The following is a 25,702-nucleotide window of genomic DNA, read 5'->3' on the forward strand; positions in this document are numbered from 1 at the left end:
AGTTCCTTCTTCTTGGTCCTTATATGGACAGCTTCCTGCCTCGCCAGTCTCGTTCTGTATCGCGAGACTTGGATGAGAGCAGCAGTCAGCAGAGAAGACGCTAGCTAGCTGTCTTAGCTAACCGTCAGAGCGGACCGATTACCGACTGTTTGTCCGGTGAAACATGAATTTAACGGCTTCAGTCCGATGAGTTGACAGCCGGCAGACAGCTGTTAGTTTGGACTTTAGTACCAGATGGATTTAAACACGGAAAGCCGGTCTCCCAGAGAGGAGCGCGAGCTGGAAGACGGAGAGATCTGCGATGATGAAACCGAGGAGAGTGTGCCGCTCCGGCGGGGGGATGGTAACGGTAGTAGGCCCGCTCGCGGACGCGGCCGCGGCGCTTCTCAACGGTCCCGAAAACCTCACCAACGCCCGCACAACATGCTGCCACACATGGGGCACCCGCCGCCAGACTTCAGACACTTGATGCCACCGTACAACCGCGGACCTCACGCGCACGAGCCGTTCCCCCTGAGCCACCGGCAGCAGTGCGGTCCGAGCGGGCCCGAGCGGCCTCCCGCCGCCTCCAACACGCCGCCGCCGCCACCGCTGCTGCTTCTCGGGCCCCACGGAGCCCCGAACCCGAGGACCAGCTTCTGGGAGCGGAGCCACGGTGCCCTGGGCCGGTTCCGACACCGGGCCATGCCGAACGGTGGCCGCGGGGGATGGAGCCGAGGCGGCCGGGGCGGCGGAAACACCCGAGGTCCCCCCGGCGGTCGTTATGGGCCCGCAGAGAGTCACGGTAACAAGGACTCTCCCTCGAGAAAACGTATCCTTTCATTTACTCCATGAGGGATTTAATGTGATTGAATTAACCTACAGGACAACGTAGATCATCCTAATGTGACGTACTGAACCTGTAAGCCGTTATTATACTAATACCACAGTGTAGAAAGGGTTACCGGTCTGCATGTTAACTTCCAGTAGTAAAGTAAAGTATTATAAAGTTGAGTAAATGTGCTTAATGACAACCAACCTATCAGCTTCCTGGGTGGACTACATGTTCTCTGCTCAGCTGTGAATGTGTTTGACAGGAAATGAAACTTATGAAACGATGACATCTTATCAGTGGAATGTAACCAAGTACATTTACGTGTGTGTGTGTGTGTCTGTCTGTCTGTCTGTATGATGTGTGTCTGTCTGTATGTCTGCCTGTCTGTATGTATGATGTGTGTCTGTCTATATGTATGTATGTATGATGTCTGTCTGTGTGTCTGTCTGTCCAGTGTGTTTGTGATGGTATGGCAGCAGTGTGGGGGTTAGCCCAATGTTTTCCCCATAGTGGAACACTAAGGTGGATCTGATCTATCTGGTGAATGGAGGAAGTGCTGAGCAGGTGACTTTCTTTAACGTGTGTGTTCAGAGAAGCAGGCGGGGAGGAACCCGGGAAGGAAACCCGCTCACAGTGTTTCTAAACCAGACAACAGTGTTGACGAGTCCTTCGAGGACCTTCTGTCCAAGTATAAGCAGATCCAGCTGGAGCTGGAGTGCATCCGCAAAGAGGAGACCCTGGCTCTGGAGCCCAAAGGGGACCAAAAGCCAGACCCTCCTGCCAGTGTTACAGACCCCAAACCAGACCCAGAGCCTCAGGATTCGGCTCAGACTCAGGGTCCGGCTCAGACTCAGGGTCCTGCTCAGGGTCCAGCTCAGACTCAGGGTCCAGGTCTGGCTCAGAGTCCTGCTCAGAGTCCAGGTCTGGCTGCAGCTGCAGAGGAAGCGGCCCAGCTGGAAGAGAAAGAGAAGAAAGTGTTCCAGGCGTTCAACATCAAGCCTCTGCGCCTGAAGCTGCCACGGCCCGCCAGCCTGGACCAGCTGAGGAACAAGGGTGGCGAGAACGAGAAAGGAGCCGCTGACAGGGACGGTAAGCAACCAGGAAGCAGGAAGAGAGCTGCTTTTAGGGCTGCACCATATGAGGAAAATATGCACTAACGTTGGTAAATATCGGTTGTTATATGTTCTCAGTTGGGCTGCTTTTAAACTGCTCGTTGGATTTAAAACTAATGACAGGAAATCATTTCCAACTTTCTTTTATTGAATAAATTGAAAACTATCGATGTGGTCCTCCTCAGGTTCTAGTCAGAATCTGAGTCTGGTTCTGCTCCATTGGGCGGATTATGGGGCGTGTTTCAACCCAACCAGGAAACAAAATGCCTCTGCACTCATTGGATAGACCTACAACCAATCAGAGCGGAGACAGATGTCACAGAAGCTGCAAGTCAAAGGCAGGCTTTACATTCTGGTTGATCATCTGTCCATCATCCTATAAAGCCCGCCCTGACAATTTGATTGGTCCAAACAGCTCTGGTCGAGTACAGTTGCTCCACAACGGAACAAGTCCAGACCCAACTTCCCCACTTCAAATGCTGTGGGCGGGGCTAAGTTCGGCTGGCGTCCAGGCTAATTGAAAATCTAATTGAACACAAAAAGGCAGCGCTAAAGAGTGGCCGTTATATTTTAAGTGCAGTTTCTGCTGACATTTTCTTTGAACTAACACAATAATCTGTGTTGTCCATCACGATGGGTCGCAGCGTTAATGACGCTTTTATTACTCCAGCTGAGATTTTTGACGATGAAAGTATAGATTGTGCAGCCCTAGATGTTACAGCTACGGCCGGAAGTTACGCTAAATGACCTTTAGGCTCTCCCTAAATCTAGGCTGATCTACCAGTCAGAGAGGGCTTTATAAAGGCTGATCTACCAATCAGAGAGGGCTTTATAAACGCTGATCTACCGATCAGAGACAGCTGTGATGGTGTGAAGTAGGAGGTCAGCTGATCATCAATAAAAGTCACTGTAAACATATTATTATATGACAGGTATCAGTATGAGGATCCGCGGGGGATCTTTGGGACCCTTTATCTGGTATTCTTGCCGTTTTGGGCACGTTGTCGACGTTTTTGTTGCTGTTTGTGACGTTCTTTTGAGTCCGTGTGGTTCTTTTCCTGTGTGTCAGCGGGTGAAGAAGAAGAAGAAGTCGCTGCAGAAGCTGAAGCAGAAGTTGAAGCAGAAGCTGAAGAAGAGTTGTTGGAGGAGGAGAAGAAGAAGACGGCGTGCGTGTGCTGCGGCGGAGAGGAAACAGATGGAGAAGAGAAAACTAAACGTTGTTTGTGTCGGAGAGAGTCGTCTGCCTCCAGCGAGGACTCGGTCCTCTCTCCTGACAAGGTGAGACACACGGCCCCAACACGCACTATAAACAAGAACACACACAGACACACGGCCCCAACACGCACTATAAACAAGAACACACAGACACACGGCCCCAACACGCACTATAAACAAGAACACACACACACAGAGAGAGACACAGCCCCAACACGCACTATAAACAAGAACACACAGACACACGGCCCCAACACGCACTATAAACAAGAACACACACACACAGAGAGAGACACAGCCCCAACACGCACTATAAACAAGAACACACACACACAGAGAGAGACACAGCCCCAACACGCACTATAAACAAGAACACACACACACACACACACACACAGAGAGACACACGGCCCCAACACACACTATAAACAAGACACACACACACTATAAACAAGACACACACACAGAGAGACACACGGCCCCAACACGCTCTATAAACAAGAACACACACACAGACACACGGCCCCAACACGCACTATAAACAAGAACAGACACACGGCCCCAACACGCACTATAAACAAGCACACACACACACACACAGAGAGACACACGGCCCCAACACGCACTATAAACAAGAACACACAGACACACGGCCCCAACACGCACTATAAACAAGAACACACACACACAGAGAGAGACACACGGCCCCAACACGCACTATAAACAAGAACACACACACACACACAGAGAGACGCACGGCCCCAACACGCACTATAAACAAGAACACAGACACACTGCCCCAACACGCAGTATATATAAGAACACACACACAGACACACTGCCCCAACACACACTATAAACAAGAACACACGGCCCCAACACGCACTATAAACAAGAACACACACACACAGACACACGGCCCCAACACGCACTATAAACAAGAACACACACACACACAGACACACGGCCCCAACACGCTCTATAAACAAGAACACACACACACACACAGAGAGACGCACGGCCCCAACACACACTATAAACAAGAACACAGAGAGACTCACAGCCCCAACACGCACTATAAACAAGAACACACACACACACACAGAGAGACACACGGCCCCAACACGCACTATAAACAAGAACACACAGACCCACGGCCCCAACACGCACTATAAACAAGAACACAGACACATGGCCCCAACACGCAGTATAAACAAGACTACACACTGCCCCAACACGCAGTATATATAAGAACACACACACAGACACACTGCCCCAACACGCACTATAAACAAGAACACACGGCCCCAACACGCACTATAAACAAGCACACACACACAGAGAGAGAAACACGGCCCCAACACGCACTATAAACAAGAACACACACAGACCCACGGTCCCAACACGCACTATAAACAAGAACACACACACACAGAGAGACGCACGGCCCCGAACACGCACTATAAACAAGAACACAGAGAGACTCACAGCCCCAACACGCACTATAAACAAGAACACACACAGACACACAGCCCCAACACGCACTATAAACAAGAACACAGACACATGGCCCCAACACGCACTATAAACAAGAACACACACTGCCCCAACACGCACTATATATAAGAACACACACACAGACACACTGCCCCAACACGCACTATAAACAAGAACACACAGACACACTGCCCCAACACGCACTATAAACAAGAACACACATACACAGAGAGACGCACGGCCCCAACACGCACTATAAACAAGAACACACACACACACAGAGAGACGCACTGCCCCAACACGCACTATAAACAAGAACACAGAGAGACTCACAGCCCCAACACGCACTATAAACAAGAACACAGAGAGACGTACGGCCCCAACGTGCTCTGTAAACAAGAACACACACAGACACACGGCCCCAACACGCACTATAAACAAGAACACACACAGACACACGGCCCCAACATGCACTATAAACAAGAACACAGACACACGGCCCCAACACGCACTATAAACAAGAACACACACACACAGAGACGCACGGCCCCAACACGCACTATAAACAAGAACACAAACACATGGCCCCAACACGCACTATAAACAAGAACACACACACACACAGAGACGCACGGCCCCAACACGCACTATAAACAAGAACACACACAGACGCACAGCCCCAACACGCACTATAAACAAGAACACACACAGACACACGGCCCCAACACACACTATAAACAAGAACACACACAGACACACGGCCCCAACACACACTATAAACAAGAACACACACAGACACACGGCCCCAACACACACTATAAACAAGAACACAGACACACGGCCCCAACACGCACTATAAACAAGAACACAGACACACTGCCCCAACACGCACTATAAACAAGAACACACACCGAGAGACACACGGCCCCAACACGCACTATAAACAAGAACACAGACACACGGCCCCAACACGCACTATAAACAAGAACACACACAGACGCACGCCCCCAACACGCACTATAAACAAGAATACACACACACAGAGACGCACGGCCCCAACACGCACTATAAACAAGAACACAGACACATGGCCCCAACACGCACTATAAACAAGAACACACACACACAGAGAGACGCACGGCCCCAACACGCACTATAAACAAGAACACACACAGACGCACAGCCCCAACACGCACCATAAACAAGAACACACACAGACACATGGCCCCAACACACACTATAAACAAGAACACAGACACACGGCCCCAACACGCACTATAAACAAGAACACACACAGACACACGGCCCCAACACACACTATAAACAAGAACACAGACACACACAGAGACACACGGCCCCAACACGCACTATAAACAAGAACACACAGACGCACAGCCCCCAACACGCACTATAAACAAGAACACACACAGACACATGGCCCCCAACACACACTATAAACAAGAACACACACAGACACACGGCCCCAACACACACTATAAACAAGAACACACACAGACACACGGCCCCAACACACACTATAAACAAGAACACAGAGAGACGCACGGCCCCAACACGCACCATAAACAAGAACACACACAGACACACGGCCCCAACACGCACTATAAACAAGAACACACACACACACAGAGAGAGACGCACGGCCCCAACACGCACTATAAACAAGAACACACACTGCCCCAACACGCACTATAAAGAAGAACACACACACAGACACACTGCCCCAACACGCACTATAAACAAGAACACACACACAGACACACTGCCCCAACACGCACTATAAACAAGAACATACACACAGACACACTTCCCCAACACACACTATAAACAAGAACACACACACACACACAGAGACGCATGGCCCCAACACGCACTATAAACAAGAACACAGAGAGACGCACGGCCCCAACACGCACTATAAACAAGAACACACACACACAGAGAGACGCACGGCCCCAACACGCACTATAAACAAGAACACAGAGAGACGCACGGCCCCAACACGCACTATAAACAAGAACACACACACAGACACACTGCCCCAACACGCACTATAAACAAGAACACACCGAGAGACACACGGCCCCAACACGCACTATAAACAAGAACACACACAGACACACTGCCCCAACACGCACTATAAACAAGAACACACACACACACACAGAGACGCATGGCCCCAACACGCACTATAAACAAGAACACAGAGAGACGCATGGCCCCAACACGCACTATAAACAAGAACACAGAGAGACGCACGGCCCCAACGTGCACTATAAACAAGAACACAGACACACACAGAGACACACGGCCCCAACACGCACTATAAACAAGAACACACACAGACACACGGCCCCAACACGCACTATAAACAAGAACACACACAGACACACTGCCCCAACACGCACTATAAACAAGAACACACACACAGACACACTGCCCCAACACGCACTATAAACAAGAACACACACACAGACACACTTCCCCAACACGCACTATAAACAAGAACACACACAGACACACAGAGACGCATGGCCCCAACACGCACTATAAACAAGAACACAGAGAGACGCATGGCCCCAACACGCACTATAAACAAGAACACAGAGAGACGCACGGCCCCAACACGCACTATAAACAAGAACACAGAGAGACGCACGGCCCCAACACGCACTATAAACAAGAACACACAGACACACTGCCCCAACACGCACTATAAACAAGAACACACACACAGAGACGCATGGCCCCAACACGCACTATAAACAAGAACACAGAGACGCACGGCCCCAACGTGCACTATAAACAAGAACACACAGACACACGGCCCCAACACGCACTATAAACAAGAACACAGAGAGACGTACGGCCCCAACGTGCTCTGTAAACAAGAACACACAGAGACACACGGCCCCAACACGCACTATAAACAAGAACACACACAGACACACTGCCCCAACATGCACTATAAACAAGAACACACACACACAGAGAGACGCATGGCCCCAACACGCACTATAAACAAGAACACACACACACAGAGACACACTGCCCCAACACGCACTATAAACAAGAACACACACACACAGAGACACACGGCCCCAACACGCACTATAAACAAGAACACACACAGACACACGGCCCCAACACACACTATAAACAAGAACACACACACAGACACACGGCCCCAACACACACTATAAACAAGAACACACACACAGACACACTGCCCCAACACGCACTATAAACAAGAACACGCACACACACACAGACACACGGCCCCAACACGCACTATAAACAAGAACACAGACACATGCACGGCCCCAACACGCACTATAAACAAGAACACACACAGACACACGGCCCCAACACGCACTATAAACAAGAACACACACAGACACACTGCCCCAACACGCACTATAAACAAGAACACAGTCACACGGCCCCAACACACACTATAAACAAGAACACAGACACACGGCCCCAACACACACTATAAACAAGAACACACACAGACACACGGCCCCAACATGCACTATAAACAAGAACACACACAGACACACGGCCCCAACACGCACTATAAACAAGAACACACACACAGAGAGACGCACGGCCCCAACACACACTATAAACGAGAACACACACAGACACACGGCCCCAACACGCACTATAAACAAGAACGCACACAGACACACGGCCCCAACACGCACTATAAACAAGAACACACACACAGACACACGGCCCCAACACGCACTATAAACAAGAACACACACACACAGACACACGCACTATAAACAAGAACACAGACACACGCACGGCCCCAACACGCACTATAAACAAGAACCCCTGACACACGCACGGCCCCAACACGCACTATAAACAAGAACACACACAGACACACTGCCCCAACACGCACTATAAACAAGAACACACACAGACACACGGCCCCAACACGCACTATAAACAAGAACACAGACACATGCACGGCCCCAACACGCACTATAAACAAGAACACACACCGAGAGACACACGGCCCCAACACGCACTATAAACAAGAACACACAGACACACGGCCCCAACACGCACTATAAACAAGAACACAGACACACGCACGGCCCCAACACGCACTATAAACAAGAACACAGACACACGCACGGCCCCAACACGCACTATAAACAAGAACACAGACACGCACGGCCCCAACACGCACTATAAACAAGAACACACACAGACACACGGCCCCAACACGCACTATAAACAAGAACACACACAGATGCACGGCCCCAACACGCACTATAAACAAGAACACAGACACACGCACGGCCCCAACACGCACTATAAACAAGAACACACACAGAGAGACACACGGCCCCAACACGCACTATAAACAAGAACACACACACACGGCCCCAACACGCACTATAAACAAGAACCCCTGACACGCACGGCCCCAACACGCACTATAAACAAGAACCCCTGACACGCACGGCCCCAACACGCACTATAAACAAGAACACAGACACACGGCCCCAACACACACTATAAACAAGAACACACACAGACACACAGCCACAACACGCACTATAAACAAGAACACACACACACATTGCCCCAACACGCACTATAAACAAGAACACACACAGAGAGACACACGGCCCCAACACGCACTATAAACAAGAACACAGACACACGGCCCCAACACGCACTATAAACAAGAACCCCTGACACGCACGGCCCCAACACGCACTATAAACAAGAACACACAGACACATGGCCCCAACACGCACTATAAACAAGAACACACACAGAGAGACACACGGCCCCAACACGCACTATAAACAAGAACACACACACAGAGACACATGGCCCCAACACGCACTATAAACAAGAACACACACAGACACACGGCCCCAACACGCACTATAAACAAGAACAAACACACACAGAGACACACGGCCCCAACACGCACTATAAACAAGAACACACACACACAGACACACTGCCCCAACACACACTATAAACAAGAACACACATACACACACACACCGTCTTAAAGCATCCTGTGTAATGTGTGTGTTTGTATCTCGGCCCGAGGATGAGCAGCTGTCTAATGTGTGTGTCTGTGTCTCAGCCCGTGATGAAGGTGGAGGAGGAGGAGTAGTAGCTGTCTAATGTGTGTGTCTGTGTCTCAGCCCGTGGTGAAGGTGGAGGAGGAGGAGCTGTCGGAGCTGCAGCTGCGCCTCCTGGCCCTGCAGTCGGCCAGTAAGAAGTGGCAGCAGAAGGAGCAGCAGGTGATGAAGAAGAGCAAAGACCGCATCACTAAAGTGGTCCAGGAGAAGAAGAGCGCCAGCCCTGCAGCCACGCCCACCACGCCGCCCGGCAGGTAGGAGGATCCACCGGCCAATAGGATCGCTGCTAAGTCAGAGTAGTAGTGTTAGATGAGGCTGTATTGTACTGGCTGTAAAGACCCAGGGAGAAGAAGGCTGTCTGTGCTGCTGCGCGTGGGTTGCTTCTTATATCATTTTGAAGAAGAGTGCCTTGGACTTTGCTTTTTTTCTATACTTAATTGACTTCCCGACCACAAAGAGCACCTTCAACCATCTGATGACCTTCCTGAGCACCCTCGACTTTTTGGCTTTCCAAAATAAGAGGAAAGTCTCTCCCAGACAGAGAATCATCCATACCAAGCCGGCTGTCTGTCGGTCACTCGGTGTAAATCAGGATATGATATATCCAGTCTGGTTTTATGTATGAAATGTTTATTGATTTGGTTTCTGGGTTATACTACTGTGTTGTGGCTGCTGTAATATTCTTTACTCTGCACAAACTGAAGAATAGAGTGTGTTGTGGGATGGGCCACTCAGTGGCATGACACATGAATAAAATATCTCATATCCCCCCCGTACCAGCAGGCAGAGAGTCACCCGGTCTGCGTCCGCTGCTGCTGCTGCTGCTGCCTCCGCTGCTGCAGACCGGAGCAGAACCAGGTCCAGAGCTCTGGACAAGGATCGGGATCGGAGCAAGGCCGGGCCCAGAGCTGCAGACAGAGACCGAGACCGGCCCAAAGCCAGCCCTAAACCAGGCCCCAAGGCCCCGCTGGAGAGACGCAGCGCTGCTGGGAAGACTCACGCAGCCAAGAAGATGATCAGTCCCGGTGAGACGCTCATTTATCTTATCTTACTACCCACTCATGGAAGAGCCCTTTTTCAGATTAACAGCATAAAAAAACCTCAAAAGTCACAAAGATTATACAGTCTTGGACACACACTGCATCTTCACTGCCCAGCATGGAAACATTCGTATTCGTATTATTATTATTATAATAATATTAATAATAATCAGACATTATGTCTCGAATATTGGAAAATCTAAAAGACAGAACTTGCCAAGAAGAGTGAGTTTTGATGCTCACATTGGTTTTCCATTCATTCAGCTGGGGTCCTGCACCTGAACTTCGTAACAGCAGGGCAGACCCTGGTGTTAATGTTTAATACTGATAATGTTGGTGTGGTTCCCCGCCAGGCTCGGCAGCCAAGCAGGCCTTCAGGAAGCAGCAGCTGAGGACCTGGAAGCTGCAGCAGCAGAGGGAGCAGGAGGAGAAACGCAGACAGGAAGAGGAGGAGCGACGCAAACGAGAGGACGAGATCAGACGCATCCGAGACCTGTCCAATCAGGACGAGCAGTACAACCGCTTCATGAAGCTGGTGGGAGGGAAGGCCAGGACGCGCAGCAAAGTGAGACTCAGACCATCTACTTTTAATACCTAGGGAAGTCTTTCAACCTAAAGAAACTAGCTTAAACCATCAGTTAGTGTCCACTAAAAGTTCTGACAGGCTCAGATGATGATAGACCTTTTAGTTAAAGAGTAAGATCCTTTTAGTTTAACATGAAACAGCCCCAAAATCACCATCACCAAACCCACCAGACTCCATGTAAATAATCAGGACTTTTGGCGTGTATAGAGCCAGCATATTTCCACATGTAAATGGGCTCTTTAAGGGTTTATTTCAACCAAACCAGAGTGGTGATTGTTGGAACAGTGGAAAGATGAACCAAGACGGCTTTTGATAGTTTGATTTAGTTTCTGTCCACTTTGAATGAAGTGTGTTTTACCATGATAAATGTCCTGATTATTTACATGGAGTCTGGTGGGTAAGTGACTCTAACTGCTGCTGAACATTAGTCCTGTAGGGTAACATTACAGCTTGGTTCTGGTTTAATACTGGACCAGTTTCACAGACTGTTGTCCCATCAGACACCAACAGAGGTAGAGTGTGTTTCTGATGTGTGTGTGTGTGTGTGTGTGTGTAAGAAGTTGGATGAGAAGATGATGTTGGATGACTCCTGTGTGTTTAGTCCAGAGACCGAGAGCACAGGAAGTCAGCAGGGAAACAGGGTCTGGACGCCTCGGGGAACCTCTACCAGTACGACAACTACGACGAGGTCGCCATGGACACGGACAGTGAGACGGGCTCGCCAGGTGAGACTACGTCTGCCTGTCTGTCTGTCTGTCTCATACAGCAGCAGTAAACCTGAGTGTAGCTAATGTTGTGTTGTTGATGATGGTGGTGTTGTTGTGATGGTGGTGTTGTGTTCCAGTGGCGTCTCCGAGTCACAGCTCTCTGCCTCCAGACGACCCGGCAGCGTTCCCTCGCCTGGCGCTGTACGCCGCTGACTGCCCTCCGTTAGGACTGGTAGGCTCTTCCTCTTCCTCCTCCTCCTCTTCTTCATCCTCCTCTTCCTCATCTTCCTCGTCATCCTCCTCTTCTTCCTCTTCCTCTTCCTCGTCTTCCTCTTCATCCTCCTCTTCTTCCTCTTCATCCCCCTCTTCTTCCTCTTCATCACCCCTCTTCTTCCTCTTCACTCTGATGGCCAATGTTTAGGAACTGTCATATGGTCCACTGTTATCTTTTGCTCTTTTTCTGGGTTTTCATCGCCCTTTTTGTCGCCTTTTTTTAATGTTTTTTCTTCCCCTACTTTGTGGCCTTTTGCTGCGTATTTTGTGGCCTTTTGCTGCGTATTTTGTGGCCTTTTTGGACGTCTTTGTTGCCCTTTTAAGAATGTTCCAGCGTGTCCTATGTCAGGTTAGTGAAGCCAGTCTCAGAGTGATGAATGAAGCCGAGATGTAACGTCTTCTCTTCCTGTCTCCGTCAGGACTTGTGTCAACCGTTCCTCCCCCCCCTGCTCCACCCCCCGCCCCCCCCTCTCCCCCCTCCCCCTGACGAGGCCGAGCCTCCGCCCAAACCGCCCTTCGCTGACGAGGAAGAGGAGGAGGAGATGCTGCTCCGGGAGACCTGCCTCATGTCCATGGCCAACAAGAGAGTGGCTGCGCCAGAGGTAGGAAGGGCTGCATGCTTTCAGGGTTAACTAGTTTACCTTTCACAAGACAGAAGTTGGAATATTTTGGGGGAAATACTGGGACAAAAGTTTGGATGTTTTGAGGGGAAAAAAAATCAATTTGAGCAATTTTTGTTGCTGAATATTACAGGCAGAAAACGTTGTAAAATGAGAGTAGAAGTTGATTAAATCTGGACGGGGAGCAGAACGAACTGACAGGATGTGTTGCTGCCACACATGTTCACAAGTCAGTTTTTTGGAAGTCCAAGTCGAAGTTGAAATGTCTTTAATGTCCCCAAGGGGCAATTGCCTCCTTCCTGATGGTAGGAGGCATACCTCAGAGTGTAGTGGGGGAGTGGTGTTCCATGGCCCTCTGTGTGGCTCTGGCCTCATACACAATGCTGTTGAGGGCAGTGCCAATTATTTTCTGACATATGTTTACAGTTTTGAGTCGAGTCTCCAGTCTTTGAGCTTGAGTCCAAGTCAAGTCTGAAGTCAGCTGTTTGTGTGTGTGTGTGTGTGTGACTTTGTGTGTGACTGTGCATGATGTTCTGCTGTGTGTTCTGTCTCTAGGACCAGATCTCCAGCAGCCCTGCGTCTCCCAGCTGTCCGCCAGCTGCAGCCGTCCAGCAGCCAATCAGAGGGAACCTGAGCTCCGTCAGCCTGAACGCCGTCGCTCCGTCACGAAGCAACAAGTTCAGCAGAGGACACCACGCTGCCAGAGCGCCGCTAGTGGTGAGAACACAGAGCCAATCACAGAGCTTTCTTCGATGTTTTAAGCCCCCAACGTCGCCTTCCAGGCAGCACGGCAATGGTTAGGGTTAGCGTTAGCTGCCTGGAAGGCAACGTTGGGGGCTTAAAACACCATCAAGCGTATGTTTCCAGTACCGTACATAAAGTCTGACGTCTCTTTCATCTGAACTGCATGGTTGATGCTTTCTTTTCTTTATTTAAAGATTCTTTTTTGAGCTTTTCCGCCTTTAATATTTGACAGGACAGCTAGGTGAGAAAGGGGGGAGAGAGAGGGGGGGAAGACATGCAAGAAATCATCACAGGTTAGATTCAAACTCTGGACCTCTGCGTCGAGGCATAAACCTCTCAGTATATGTGCGCCTGCTCTACCCACTGATCCAACCCGGCCACACGTTTGATGCTTTAGGACAGGAAATAACCACAGCAGACACCACAGAGAGGAGAAACCTTTAGGAAACGAGTCAGAACCGCTGAGGCCTTTTAGATTAGATAGGACCGCTTTAGACGTCAGAGAGTCGGCACTCTGTACCTTATCTGTCCTGCTTCTGTTACTAATCTGCGGGGACCAATCACAAACTGGCTTATCCACCTGGCGCCCTATTGGCTGGTTTAACACAATGACCTTGATGACCGGTGATGCCGCTGTCGCTGCTACATCACCCAGATCGTTGCTCTGATTGGTTGAAGGACTACCCAATGGTGTAGAGTCATTTGAACTATGGCCGTTGGTCAGTAGTAAATCCAGAGCAGACTCCCTAGACCAATGTTGAATCTTAAAGTCTGAGCTGGGTGTGCTGACCGCCAGACTAGACTAGAGGGAGGGGGGAAACGACATGCAGCAAAAGGCCGCAGGTCCAAACCCAACCTGTGACTTCGGTGCACGCTCCACCAGGTGAGCTACCCCAGCGCCCACACGTCGGAATCTCTGGAGAGAGAGTTTACAAAAAGTTTAGAATAAAGTTGGAATAATTTGATAATTAATTGTTACATTTAAAGAGGAATTGGTGGGACGACTGTGTTTAACTTTATATCTTTAAACCTTAAGTTACGGCTGAAAAATGATTTCACATCCTTACCAACAGGAAGTAGTCGTTGTGATTCAGAATACATGGACACGTTAAGTATTGTCATAAAAAAAATAGTGAACATTTTGATATAAAAGTTGGAAGAAAGAAGGAAAAAGTCAGAAAACTTAAAAAAAAAAAAAAAAGTTTAAATATTTTCAAAATAAAACTCAGGACATAGGGGACAACCACGGGGATAGGTGCGTGTTTCTATTTCTATCTGTAAAGGCTGAAGATAAGGTAAATAACCCAGTTAGCTGGGTTGACATGTCGGGCAGCGGTCTCCAGGAGGTGATTGAGAAGACACAGAGACATGTTAGGACAGATGTGGATCATAACGTTGTCTCGGTGTTTTCTGCAGCTGCCTCGACACAAGACGGTGGTGGTTTCTCTCAACGACTCGGAGGACAGCGAGTCGGACGGGGACGCCAGCAGCTCCACGCCACCGGCCTTCGGAGGGCTGGAGTTCATGATCAAAGAGGCTCGAAGGACCGTGGAGGTCAGTCGGCAAACAGCAGCCACACAGGCTGCATGCATTCAGTCCTACTTTCTACTTTTAAAATAAACAGAGGAATTTACTTCTGTTTAGTCTTCACATCTTTTAGATTAGGAATGTAAAGAAAGAGAGAGAGACACAGAGAGAGAGAGACACAGAGAGAGAGAGATGGATATATTAGTTTAGAAACATTCAGTAGTGTGATTCTGCCTCTTTATGTTAAGAGTAAGTAGTGTTAGAGAGGCACTCAGATACTAGCATGTTATTACACAGCAATGGGACAGCTCTACACACAAGACTACCTTTCACTTTCATGTTGGTTTAGTAGATTTGTAATGTTAAATCTTTGTGCTACTTGAGAGTCGATGTAATGCCGTTGCTGCTAGAATTAGTTTATAGTAATAGCTCTGCCACATGACATGTTGTGTTTGTGATGTCAGGCAGCGAAGCCGAAAGCAGCCTCGGCCTCCGAGAAGGAGAACAACCCGGTCCGGACTCCAGAGGCTCTGCCTGAAGCCAAGAGAGCAGAGTACAGGCTGCTCAAAGAGGAGATCGCTAGGTAACTACACACACACACACACACACACACACACAGAGACACACACACACACAGAGACACACACACACGCACGCACACACACACACACAGAGACACACACACACAGAGACACACACACACACACAGGGTCACAAGGTAAACACACCCAACATTAGCTTATGCCGCGTTCTATTTACCTCGCAACTCTGTTTTAACGAGGTCAAAGTCGTAAACACGCCCCCTGACCTCAGATTTACGAGCTTGGAACTCGGACAACCTCGCAGTAGCTCAAGAGTTCAAAATCCAACATGGCTGTCCCTGTATCACCAGCTGTGAAAGCTGCAGTAACATAAAGTTAAGCACTTCTGTCTTATTTGTGTCACTAAGTCATTCACACAGGCATGTTCAACTTCTACCTGTGGACATGTTGTTACGCTGTTTGCATGCACAAAAAACAGCGTAATGCGTTGTTATCAACTGGTATTGCTAACAATAGCTAACCGGGCTCGAGCTAATGACAAAAATGAACATCTGACTTTTAAATAGAACGCGTTCAACTCGGGTATGACGTGATTTCCAGCTCCGGCCTCCGAGTTCCAAGGTAAATAGAACGCGGCATTACTAACGGCTAACTTGTTTGTCTCTTGTAGACATGAGGTGCTAAAATAAAGTTTTCTGCTGTTTGGGCAGTGAGATGCTGATATTTGATGTAATGAGCTAGCTCCAGGCTCTCTTTGTGGAGATGCATATGGTTTTACCCTCCAGTGGGCGTGGCTTTCCCCTCATGTTGCTGTGGGGACATTTCTTACATGTCCATCTCTGTGTCCAACTCTGTGTCCTCTGGCAGCCGGGAGAAGCAGAAGATGCTGAAGGATCCTCGCAGCTCCGTCTCTGCTGTCGTCTCCGACTCGCCGCTAGACTTCGCAGCCAAAGCCGCCGCCGAGCTGAAGCTCACCGAGGCCGAGCAGAGAGTCCTCAGACACAGGTGAGACACAGAGAGTCCTCAGACACAGAGTCCCCAGACACAGGTGAGACACAGAGAGTCCTCAGACACAGAGACCTCAGACACAGGTGGGACACAGAGAGTCCTCAGACACAGGTGAGACACTCAGAGAGTCCTCAGACACAGAGAGTCCTCAGACACAGGTGAGACACTCAGAGTCCTCAGACACAGAGTCCTCAGACACAGGTGAGACACTCAGAGAGTCCTCAGACACAGGTGAGACACTCAGTGTTTTTTTCAACTTTGATGTCACGTTTTCGGTCTGCTTTTCCATTGCCCTTTTTAACATTGTTGTTGCCTTGTCCCCCAGTGTCTTTTTATACTGTGTCCCTCACAGACAGCAGACAGCTATAGATAGATAGAATAAAGCAATGTTACATTGAATAACGTGTGTGTGTGTGTGTGTGTCAGAGAGCTGCTGCAGAGGGACGAGGCCGTGCTGAGCCATCTGCTGCAGCAGGAGCTGAAGAAGAGAGAGTCTCTGAAGGCGGCCGAGGCCAAAGTGTCCAAACTGAGAGAACAGCTGGCAGCCTCAGAGAAGATTGTCAGCGCCAACCGCACGCTGCTCAAGAAGCTGCAGGAACAGGTGGGACGGACACAGAGACACACACAGACACACACAACCAACCAGACACACACACACACACACACACACACACACACACACACACACACACACACACACACACACACACCCTACCACACATGGATGTGGTTGCCCTTACGTCATACTGTACTTGGTGTGCAGGTGCACCGTGTGGAGCACCGTGTGTCCATTAAGAAGAGCCTGGCTGTGTGCTTGGAGCAGGAGCTGACTCAGCTGGCTGCCTCCAGAGGATCCAAACGCAGGAACCAGTCCAGCCTGACTCTGGTGAGAGAACCCCTGTACACCTCCCAATCTTAACAGTCTCCATCCAGAGCAGACAAACAGGCTGCTGTTTCTGCTGGATTTCATTAGAGAGAGAGAGAGAGAGATTCCACTGGACTTTAAACTGAACTGTGATGTATCCTTCTCCACACTGTAAAGAGGCTTTAATAGTATGACCATTTGACACATGGAATTGCTAAAGCCATAGTCAACAAGAAACATGTCCACACCTCTACAGTTTAAAGATGCTCACTGTACAACACTATGTTTACATTGATGCAACACTGATCAACAGAATTAAACAGTCAGTTTCTAGACTTTAACATCTGTCTCGCTCTCTGTCTCTCTCTCTGTGTCTCTGTCTCTCTCTCTCTCTCTGTCTCGGTCTCCGTCTCTGTCTCTCTCTCTCCGTCTCTGTGTCTCTGTCTGTGTCTCTCTCCCTCTGTCTCTGTGTCTCTCAGCCTGTCAGGAAGCTGCAGCGTGTGGACGAGCGTCACTTTTCCGAGCTGATGTCCCAGAAGCGTCGTCTGCAGCAGCTGGAGTCTGAGTATGCTCTGAAAATCCAGAAGCTGAAGGAGGCTCAGGCGCTGCACAACCGAGCCGGGGGCGCCGTGGCCGCAGAGCCTGCAGCGCGAGCCTCCCCCCCGCTGCCTGCTGCTGCCGCGGAGCCTCAGAGCCAGGCTCCGCCCCCCTCGCCCTCCTTCCCGCTGCCGCAGCCCTCGCTGCACGACCTCACGCAGGACAAACTCACGCTGGACAGCGAGGACATCCCAGAGGGCGAGGACTCTGAGCCCGCGCCCGCCACTGTCAAAGGAACTCGCAGGAACTCGCTGCGTCAGTCCAGCTGCTCCTTCACCAAACCGCACCTGGAGCAGCTGGGCGCCACGCCGGCTAAAGACGCCAAACCGCCCAACAACAACCCCGCCAACAAAGCGGCCAACATGCTCGTCAGCCAGACGGCCAACGCTGCGGGCAGCGGGCCAGAGCCTGCCGAGGTGTTCGCCGGGCTGGACGTGGACGCCCTGAAGCAGCGGTACCAGCAGCAGGCGCGGCTCGGAGAGCTGCTGCAGAGCGAGCTGCACACGGTGGGGGAGCCGCTCCACGCCACGGCCGCCACCGCCACGGTGAGCACAACACCTAAACAGCCCACGCACAGGAAGTCTAATCTGCACTAGGAGAAATCCCTATTATTTTGGTCAATATTGAAATCTTCTGTCTGTCTCTGTCTGTCTCTCTCTCTCTCTGTCTCTGTCTGTCTCTCTCTCTCTGTGTCTCTCTCTGTCTGTCTCTCTCTCTCTTTCTCTGTCTGTCTCTCTTTCTCTGTCTGTCTCTCTTTCTCTGTCTGTCTGTCTCTCTCTCTCTGTCTCTGTCTCTCTCTGTCTCTCTCTCTTGTTTGTCTCTCTCTCTGTCTCTCTCTCTTTGTCTCTGTGCAGGCAGTCTCAGTGGAGGTGGACGCTGCTACGAGCCAATCAGGGACCTCAGATCTGAGACCTGTCCCCTTTGGGTCCTATCACAGCCCTCTGCTGGTCTTCAGATCATACAGGTACACCCCCAGCAACGTCTGTCTAACCCATCAGACATCAAACCACAGTTCCTCTTCAAGGACTATTCTCAAAGTAGATATATAAATATATGGAGAGTATAAAGTAAGTGTGTGTGTGTCTCTGTGTGTGTGTGTGTGTGTGTGTGTGTGTGTGTGTGTGTGTGTGTGTGTGTGTGTGTCTCTGTGTGTCTCTATCTGTGTGTGTGTGTGTGTGTGTGTGTCTCTCTGTGTGTGTGTGTGTGTGTGTGTGTGTGTGTGTGTCTCTGTGTGTCTCTATCTGTGTGTGTGTGTGTGTGTGTGTGTGTGTCTGTGTCTCTGTCTCTGTGTGTGTGTGTGTGTGTGTGTGTGTGTGTGTGTGTGTGTGTGTGTGGGGTGTCTCAGGTTCAGTCCGTACTACAGGACCAAGGAGAAGCTGTCTCTGAGCTCTGTTACCCATAGCAACACCATTGAACCCAGGAAGTGTTTCTGTCGCTTCGACCTGACAGGAACCTGCAACGACGACGACTGCAGATGGTGACAGCCTGTTATTAATCACACTCTCTGTCCTTCATATCTGTCCTTCATATCTGTCCTTCTGTTCTTCATATCTGTCTCTGTCCTTCATATCTGTCCTTCATATCTGTCTCTGTCCTTCATATCTGTCCTTCTGTTCTTCATATCTGTCCTTCATATCTGTCCTTCTGTTCTTCATATCTGTCATTCATATCTGTCCTTCATATCTGTCTCTGTCCTTCATATCTGGAGAAAGATATATCTCTCTCTGTCCTTCATATCTGTCCTTCTGTTCTTCATATCTGGAGAAAGATATATCTGTCTCTGTCCTTCATGCTTTCATATCTGGAGAAAGAGAAATCTATAATGTGTCTGTGTCTCTTTAGGCAGCACATGAGGAACTGCACCCTGACAGGAAACCAGCTGTTCCAGGACATCCTGTCCTACAACCTGTCTCTGATTGGCTGCTCTGAGTCCAGCTCGTACGATGACGTCAGCGTCTGCACAGGTCGGCCTCGTACTCGCACTCTTGTTTGTTTGGGTAGAAAAGTACATGAAGGAAGTGTTTGTTCCTGTAGAAAAGTACATGAAGAAAGTGTTTGTTCCTGTAGAAAAGTACATGAAGAAAGTGTTTGTTCCTGTAGAAAAGTACATGAAGAAGCTGTTTGGGACAAACAAGGACCGTATGGGCGTGGACCAGAAGGCCGTCCTCCTCGTCAGCAAAGTGAACGAAAGTAAACGACACGGTGAGAACCTCATCATCATCATGTCCCCTTCATCATGTGCCTATTACACATACATACACACATCCATACTATATATATGTCTTACATTCTGCACTCAACCCATTCACCTTTTTTTACTTATACTAAACACCTACTTTGCATATTTGTTATTTATTTCTTATTAATGTTTAATGTTTAATGTGTGTGTGTGTGCACCAACCACCAAGGTCATAAACTCCTTTCTTATAATATATAATTATTAACCCTCTCTACATACTATACTATGACTTTATATATATATATATATATATATATATAATATAATTAGAACCCTCTCTACATACTATACTATGACTGATTCCCCATAGGTGTAACCTAACGTTGTGATTTCTCTGCAGTCCCTCCGTTCACCACGTGGAAAGAGCCGAGGCGGTGGCGACCGAAGCCGTCGGTGCCGAGCGCCGTGCGTCCCGAGGACGACAGCGAGGACGAGTCTGCAGGAGGACAGCTGACAGCTGGGAGACACGGTGAGGACATCCACAGAAATGCTACTTTTTTTTCCAAAGTATTTGCTGATCTTTACAACATGTTTGTTCTGACCTGTTTCTGTCATCTATAATATATCATAATAATCTATAATGTTACAAAGCCGGAAGTTAAACGTGACCAAAGCTTCAAATAAGCAGAAGAAATCCCTGTGAGATGAAACCGTTCTGAACGCTAATGGCAACCTGTAATCTTTGCTGCAGATGTTAATTTCTCACATATTTTGGGTCACATTCCTGCTGAAACATTGATATATACTAGTGCTGTCAGTTAAACACGTTATTAACGGCGTTAACACAAACCCATTTTAACGGGGTCAATTTATTTATCGTGAGATTAACGTTCTTTTTGGCCTAGCAAACTATGTCGTTTTTTTCACATGCTGTTGCAACAACTAGTAACGTTAGAAAAACTACAACACCACACCGGATCTAGCTAGACCAGAAACTAAACAGACACGCTGCACACACTAGTTTGGGCTTGCGAGCCGGCCAAAGAGTAGTAGGCTAACGTTACGTTTTGAGTGGATGGCGAGCGCGAGACGCCAAAATGGATGCTAATAAGATTCTGAATGGAAAGTTTACTTTTTAAAAAGTTGCCAAATGGTTCCATTGACAAGACCAAAGTGATCTGTGTGTTTGGTCGTTGTGAACTGAGCTATCATCGCAGCACGTCCAGTCTGAAATACCACTTGATGGCCAAGCACGCGGCTGATGGCCAAGAACGCGGCTGATGGCCAAGCACGCAGCTGATGGCCAAGCACGCGGCTGATGGCCAAGCACGCGGCTGATGGCCAAGCACGCGGCTGATGGCCAAGCACGCGGCTGATGGCCAAGAATGCGGCTGATGACCAAGCACGCGGCTGATGGCCAAGAACACAGCTGATGGCCAAGAACAATTTTACCAGCCACTTTTTCCGGAATTCAAATTTATAAAAAGTGCACTAGCATATTTTGAATTGCTTCAATACATCATTTATTATTATTGATACATATTTTATTAATTTAGGCAAATAAAAAGTGATGTGAAAAAAAAGCCTGCGCGACCATGGTATAATTGTGGTTGGTCATATTCTACAGTAATAGTAGCCTACATGTTTAATGAACAGACACATATAGACTATCTCTCAGTTACAGCATTAATCAGTCCCTCCAGGATTTTGCAGCCTGATTTTGAGGCAGCTTTTGTAAAAAGTTGCCATAAAAGTTGCGATGTCTTTTGTATTTTTGTTGCGAGGGACAGAGCACGTTGCTTTTTTGTATAGTTCTTTAAACATAAAAAGGAAAGTTGTTTTGGGGAGAATAAAATGACTCTGGGCTGAGGTTTCCTAGGAACCAACAAGGCTCAGGATGCTGCAGATGTTGGGATGATATGAACATGGCTGTTGGATTTAAGACACAAAATAATAATTTATTGAATGAATGAAATTTGAACATTTCTGTCAGTGGCTTGTTGATCTTTACATTGTTAGTTCATTTCCTGGCCTGGGACACACTTCATACAGTTCAATAAAGGACTTTAACTTATTTATCATTGCACTTACAGTAACGTGTGTGTGTGTGTGTGTGTGTGTGTGTGTGGAAGGAACTGAGCAGCAGAGCTGACAGGATTGAAACAGCAGCAGCTTTCAGCGACTGAAAAATCATCACAGCGTACATTGATGTTTAATACAGGTTGGCAGGACGGTCTGAAATGTTTTTCACGGTCTTTCGCTGTACGTTTTGTCAATGCGCCACTTTCGATAAGTACTTTCTCTTTTTCTTGACTTCGTCCTCAACAGAGTACATTCATAGCTACTGCTGACTCCGCGGCGGGCCTCTTAACACCGGGGATATGTCGCCACATGTTTTTAACCGATCATTTTCCTTTGGTCTGTACCTCAGCTCAGCTACATGGTGTCACGGACGATCGCTGAAAACTACTCGCCAAAAGTCAGGAGTTGATGGAAATATGCGTGGTTAAAGCCCCGGCTGTGAACGGTTTCATTTCCTATAAGTTCTTCACAATTCCGTTATTTTGGTATGAATGTTTTTATTATGAAGCAGCAAAATCCGGAAATGTTGGGGATTCGTTAGCAGTAACGTAACGCGACTCCTATAAGCACTGTGCATTGTTACTTAGCAACAGCATTCTTTGACAAAAGCTGTCCAATCCGTTACAAGGAATGTTTTAAAATCCACCCCCCACTGTGGCTGGTATACAACGCAAAGTCACCCGCCATTGGCTAGTGGCGGGTGCTAATTTCCCACCCTGATAACCAGGTATTAGACTGTGATGTGACTGTGTGTGTGTGTGTGTCTCTGTGTCCAGATGGTGTCTCCAGGACCAGCCTGTCTGCGCTGGACGTCTGCGTCACATCGGAGGACAAGCGCTACTTCATCAGCGAGACAGATGACATCTCCAACCTGGAGACCAGCGTCCTGGAGAGTCCCCGAGACACGCAGCTGTGGATCAAACTCGCCTTCAAGTACCTCAATCAGAACGAGATGTAAGTCCAGAAAAGTTACTTTTCTCTCAAGTTTTCCAGCCGTTATGTTCCAACTTTTTTCCACATTTTCTCTCCGTAATATTCCAACTTTTTTTTATTTTTGGGCATTTCTGCCTTTATTGGATAGCAAAGCAGAGATGTGAGAGGGGAAGACATGCAGGAAAACCGTCACAGGTCGGATTCGAACCCTGGACCTTCTGCATCGAGGAACAAACCTCTGCACGTGTGCGCCTGCTCTACCAACTGAGCTAAACGGCCACGATATTCCAACTTTTGTCTGACGTTTTTCCTCCTTCCCGTCCGTGTTCAGGTCTGCAGCGGAGTGCTTGGAGGCGGCGTTGAACACGCTGTCCCGCGCCCTGGAGAGTAACTGTGATAACCCCGAGGTGTGGAGCCACTACCTGTCTCTGTTCTCCCGGCGGGGCAGCCGCGAGGAGGTGCAGGAGATGTGTGAGATGGCCGTGGAGCACGCACCCGACTACCAAGTCTGGTGGAATGTAAGTCAGGAAACGGCGCCGAATGTTTCACTGTCACGGTCTGTCACAGAGCTGCTCAATAATCTGAATAACAACCGGCGCAGTCAACGCATCTCTAAAGACACTCAGAGAAAATATCAGCAGAAAACTACTTCAAAGCGCCGTGATGTTTGTTTGTTTGCTTGTTGGAAATGGTAACGGTCATTCTTTTCTTAGTGCTGCCTTTTATATTCAGTTCAATGTTCATGTAGTTCAGGAAAAGAAAGTTTCCTGTCATTAGTTTTAAACTCAACAAGCAGTTTGTTGCAGCATCAGAACTGAGAGCTTGTTAATATCTGGTTATAGCAAGTTCTATTAAGATATTCAAGAACATTAGTGCACATTTTCCTCGTATGGTGCAAACCTAGTCTCTACACACTGGGGGCAGCTTTGAGTTTAATCACAACATCCTGAATATTGTTTCTAGATTATTTTACGTTCACATTAAAGCTGGTAACGTTCATAGAGTCCTATTTACAACCGACAGGACACAGAAGTTAAGAAGAGCTTCCTGTAGTCTCAGTCATATCTGAATAATCCCTTGAAGATGAAATGAGGATTGTAGCAGCTGTTTTTCTGAGGCTTACGTAGCTGTTCTGTGTTTGTCTGCGTCAGTATCTGAAGCTGGAGAGCTCGTTCGAGGGGAAGGACTACGTGTGCGAGCGTCTGTTGCACTTCCTGCTCTCTGAAGCGTCTTCTGGCGTCTCGGACAAGCTGTCCTTCCAGCTGATGGAGGCGCTGCTCTACAGAGTCCACCTCAACCTGTTCACCGGACGCATGGACAGCGCTCTGGCTCTGCTGCAGGTCAGTCAACTATGTAACTAAGTACATGTACTTCAGTACCAAATGTTGAGGTACTTGTACTCGAGTCTTTTCTTTTCATGCCACTTTCTACTTCTACTCCACTACATTCATCTGTTCCAGCTTTAGTTACTTTAGTTACTCCGTTACATTCATCTGTTCCAGCTTTAGTTACTAGTTACTTTAGTTACTAGTTACTTTACACATTGGGATGATTGATGCTTTGATGTGTGTGCAGAACGCGTTGAAGTCGACGCAGGAGCGCAGCGTGGCGGACCACCTGACGGCGAGCGACCGTGCGCTGCTCTGGCTCTCCTACATCCACCTCACGGAGTTTGAGCGGCTGCCGTGCAGCCTGCACGACCCCGCCGAGTCGGGCCCGTCCCGGCTGGTCAGCAGAGAGACCTTCCTGCTGCCCTGGAGGACGCCACAGGACGTCCGCACGCCGCCTGACATCCTCATCGCACTCTTCCAAGGTACACACCGCTACACGTTAACTCAGGGTACCATTCATTTTATATATATATATATATATATATATATATATATATATATATATATATATATATAAACGTTAGCTGCTGTCGAGTATAGTGTTAACCAGCTAGCGGTAGGCTAACGTTAGCTGCTGTCGAGTATAGTGTTAACTAGCTAGCGGTAGGCTAACGTTAGCTGCTGTCGAGTATAGTGTTAACTAGCGTCACATGCAGCGGGGTTTGTGTTTCCTGTAACGTCTGTTTCAGAGCAGCAGAGAGAAGAGCAGACATATCAGTGGAGCCAGATTTTCGTCTGTATGAAACGTCAATATGGAATGGATTCATCTGCGTTAATTTTTTTAACGCGTTATTTTTTCTCAGATTAATTAATCGAAATGAAC

General features: G+C 48.6%; 1 protein-coding gene across 4 annotated transcripts in view; it reads left to right on the top strand.

Moving 5' to 3' along the window:
* The first annotated feature begins 66 nt into the window (after positions 1-66).
* Positions 67-25,702, top strand: part of zfc3h1 (zinc finger C3H1-type containing) — a 35,670-nt gene continuing 10,034 nt past the window's right edge. For 2 of the 4 annotated variants that reach the window (XM_078256261.1, XM_078256264.1), the window contains exons 1-25: positions 67-811; positions 1,406-1,903; positions 2,996-3,204; positions 9,849-10,039; positions 10,566-10,810; positions 11,179-11,390; positions 12,013-12,136; positions 12,256-12,350; positions 12,811-12,993; positions 13,567-13,728; positions 15,172-15,309; positions 15,747-15,865; positions 16,692-16,829; positions 17,259-17,433; positions 17,596-17,718; positions 18,177-18,839; positions 19,149-19,258; positions 19,640-19,771; positions 20,137-20,258; positions 20,395-20,496; positions 20,874-21,002; positions 23,332-23,509; positions 23,820-24,006; positions 24,640-24,828; positions 25,064-25,301. In XM_078256261.1, the coding sequence (XP_078112387.1) occupies positions 235-811; positions 1,406-1,903; positions 2,996-3,204; positions 9,849-10,039; positions 10,566-10,810; positions 11,179-11,390; positions 12,013-12,136; positions 12,256-12,350; positions 12,811-12,993; positions 13,567-13,728; positions 15,172-15,309; positions 15,747-15,865; positions 16,692-16,829; positions 17,259-17,433; positions 17,596-17,718; positions 18,177-18,839; positions 19,149-19,258; positions 19,640-19,771; positions 20,137-20,258; positions 20,395-20,496; positions 20,874-21,002; positions 23,332-23,509; positions 23,820-24,006; positions 24,640-24,828; positions 25,064-25,301 (5,239 nt within the window). In that variant the 5' untranslated portion in view covers positions 67-234. The remainder of the gene's footprint in view (positions 812-1,405; positions 1,904-2,995; positions 3,205-9,848; positions 10,040-10,565; positions 10,811-11,178; positions 11,391-12,012; positions 12,137-12,255; positions 12,351-12,810; positions 12,994-13,566; positions 13,729-15,171; positions 15,310-15,746; positions 15,866-16,691; positions 16,830-17,258; positions 17,434-17,595; positions 17,719-18,176; positions 18,840-19,148; positions 19,259-19,639; positions 19,772-20,136; positions 20,259-20,394; positions 20,497-20,873; positions 21,003-23,331; positions 23,510-23,819; positions 24,007-24,639; positions 24,829-25,063; positions 25,302-25,702) is intronic. The other 2 variants (XM_078256263.1, XM_078256262.1) reach the window with 2 other exon arrangements.

This window comes from Sander vitreus, chromosome 8 (genome assembly GCF_031162955.1).
Source record: "Sander vitreus isolate 19-12246 chromosome 8, sanVit1, whole genome shotgun sequence".
Taxonomy (NCBI): Eukaryota; Metazoa; Chordata; class Actinopteri; order Perciformes; family Percidae; genus Sander; species Sander vitreus.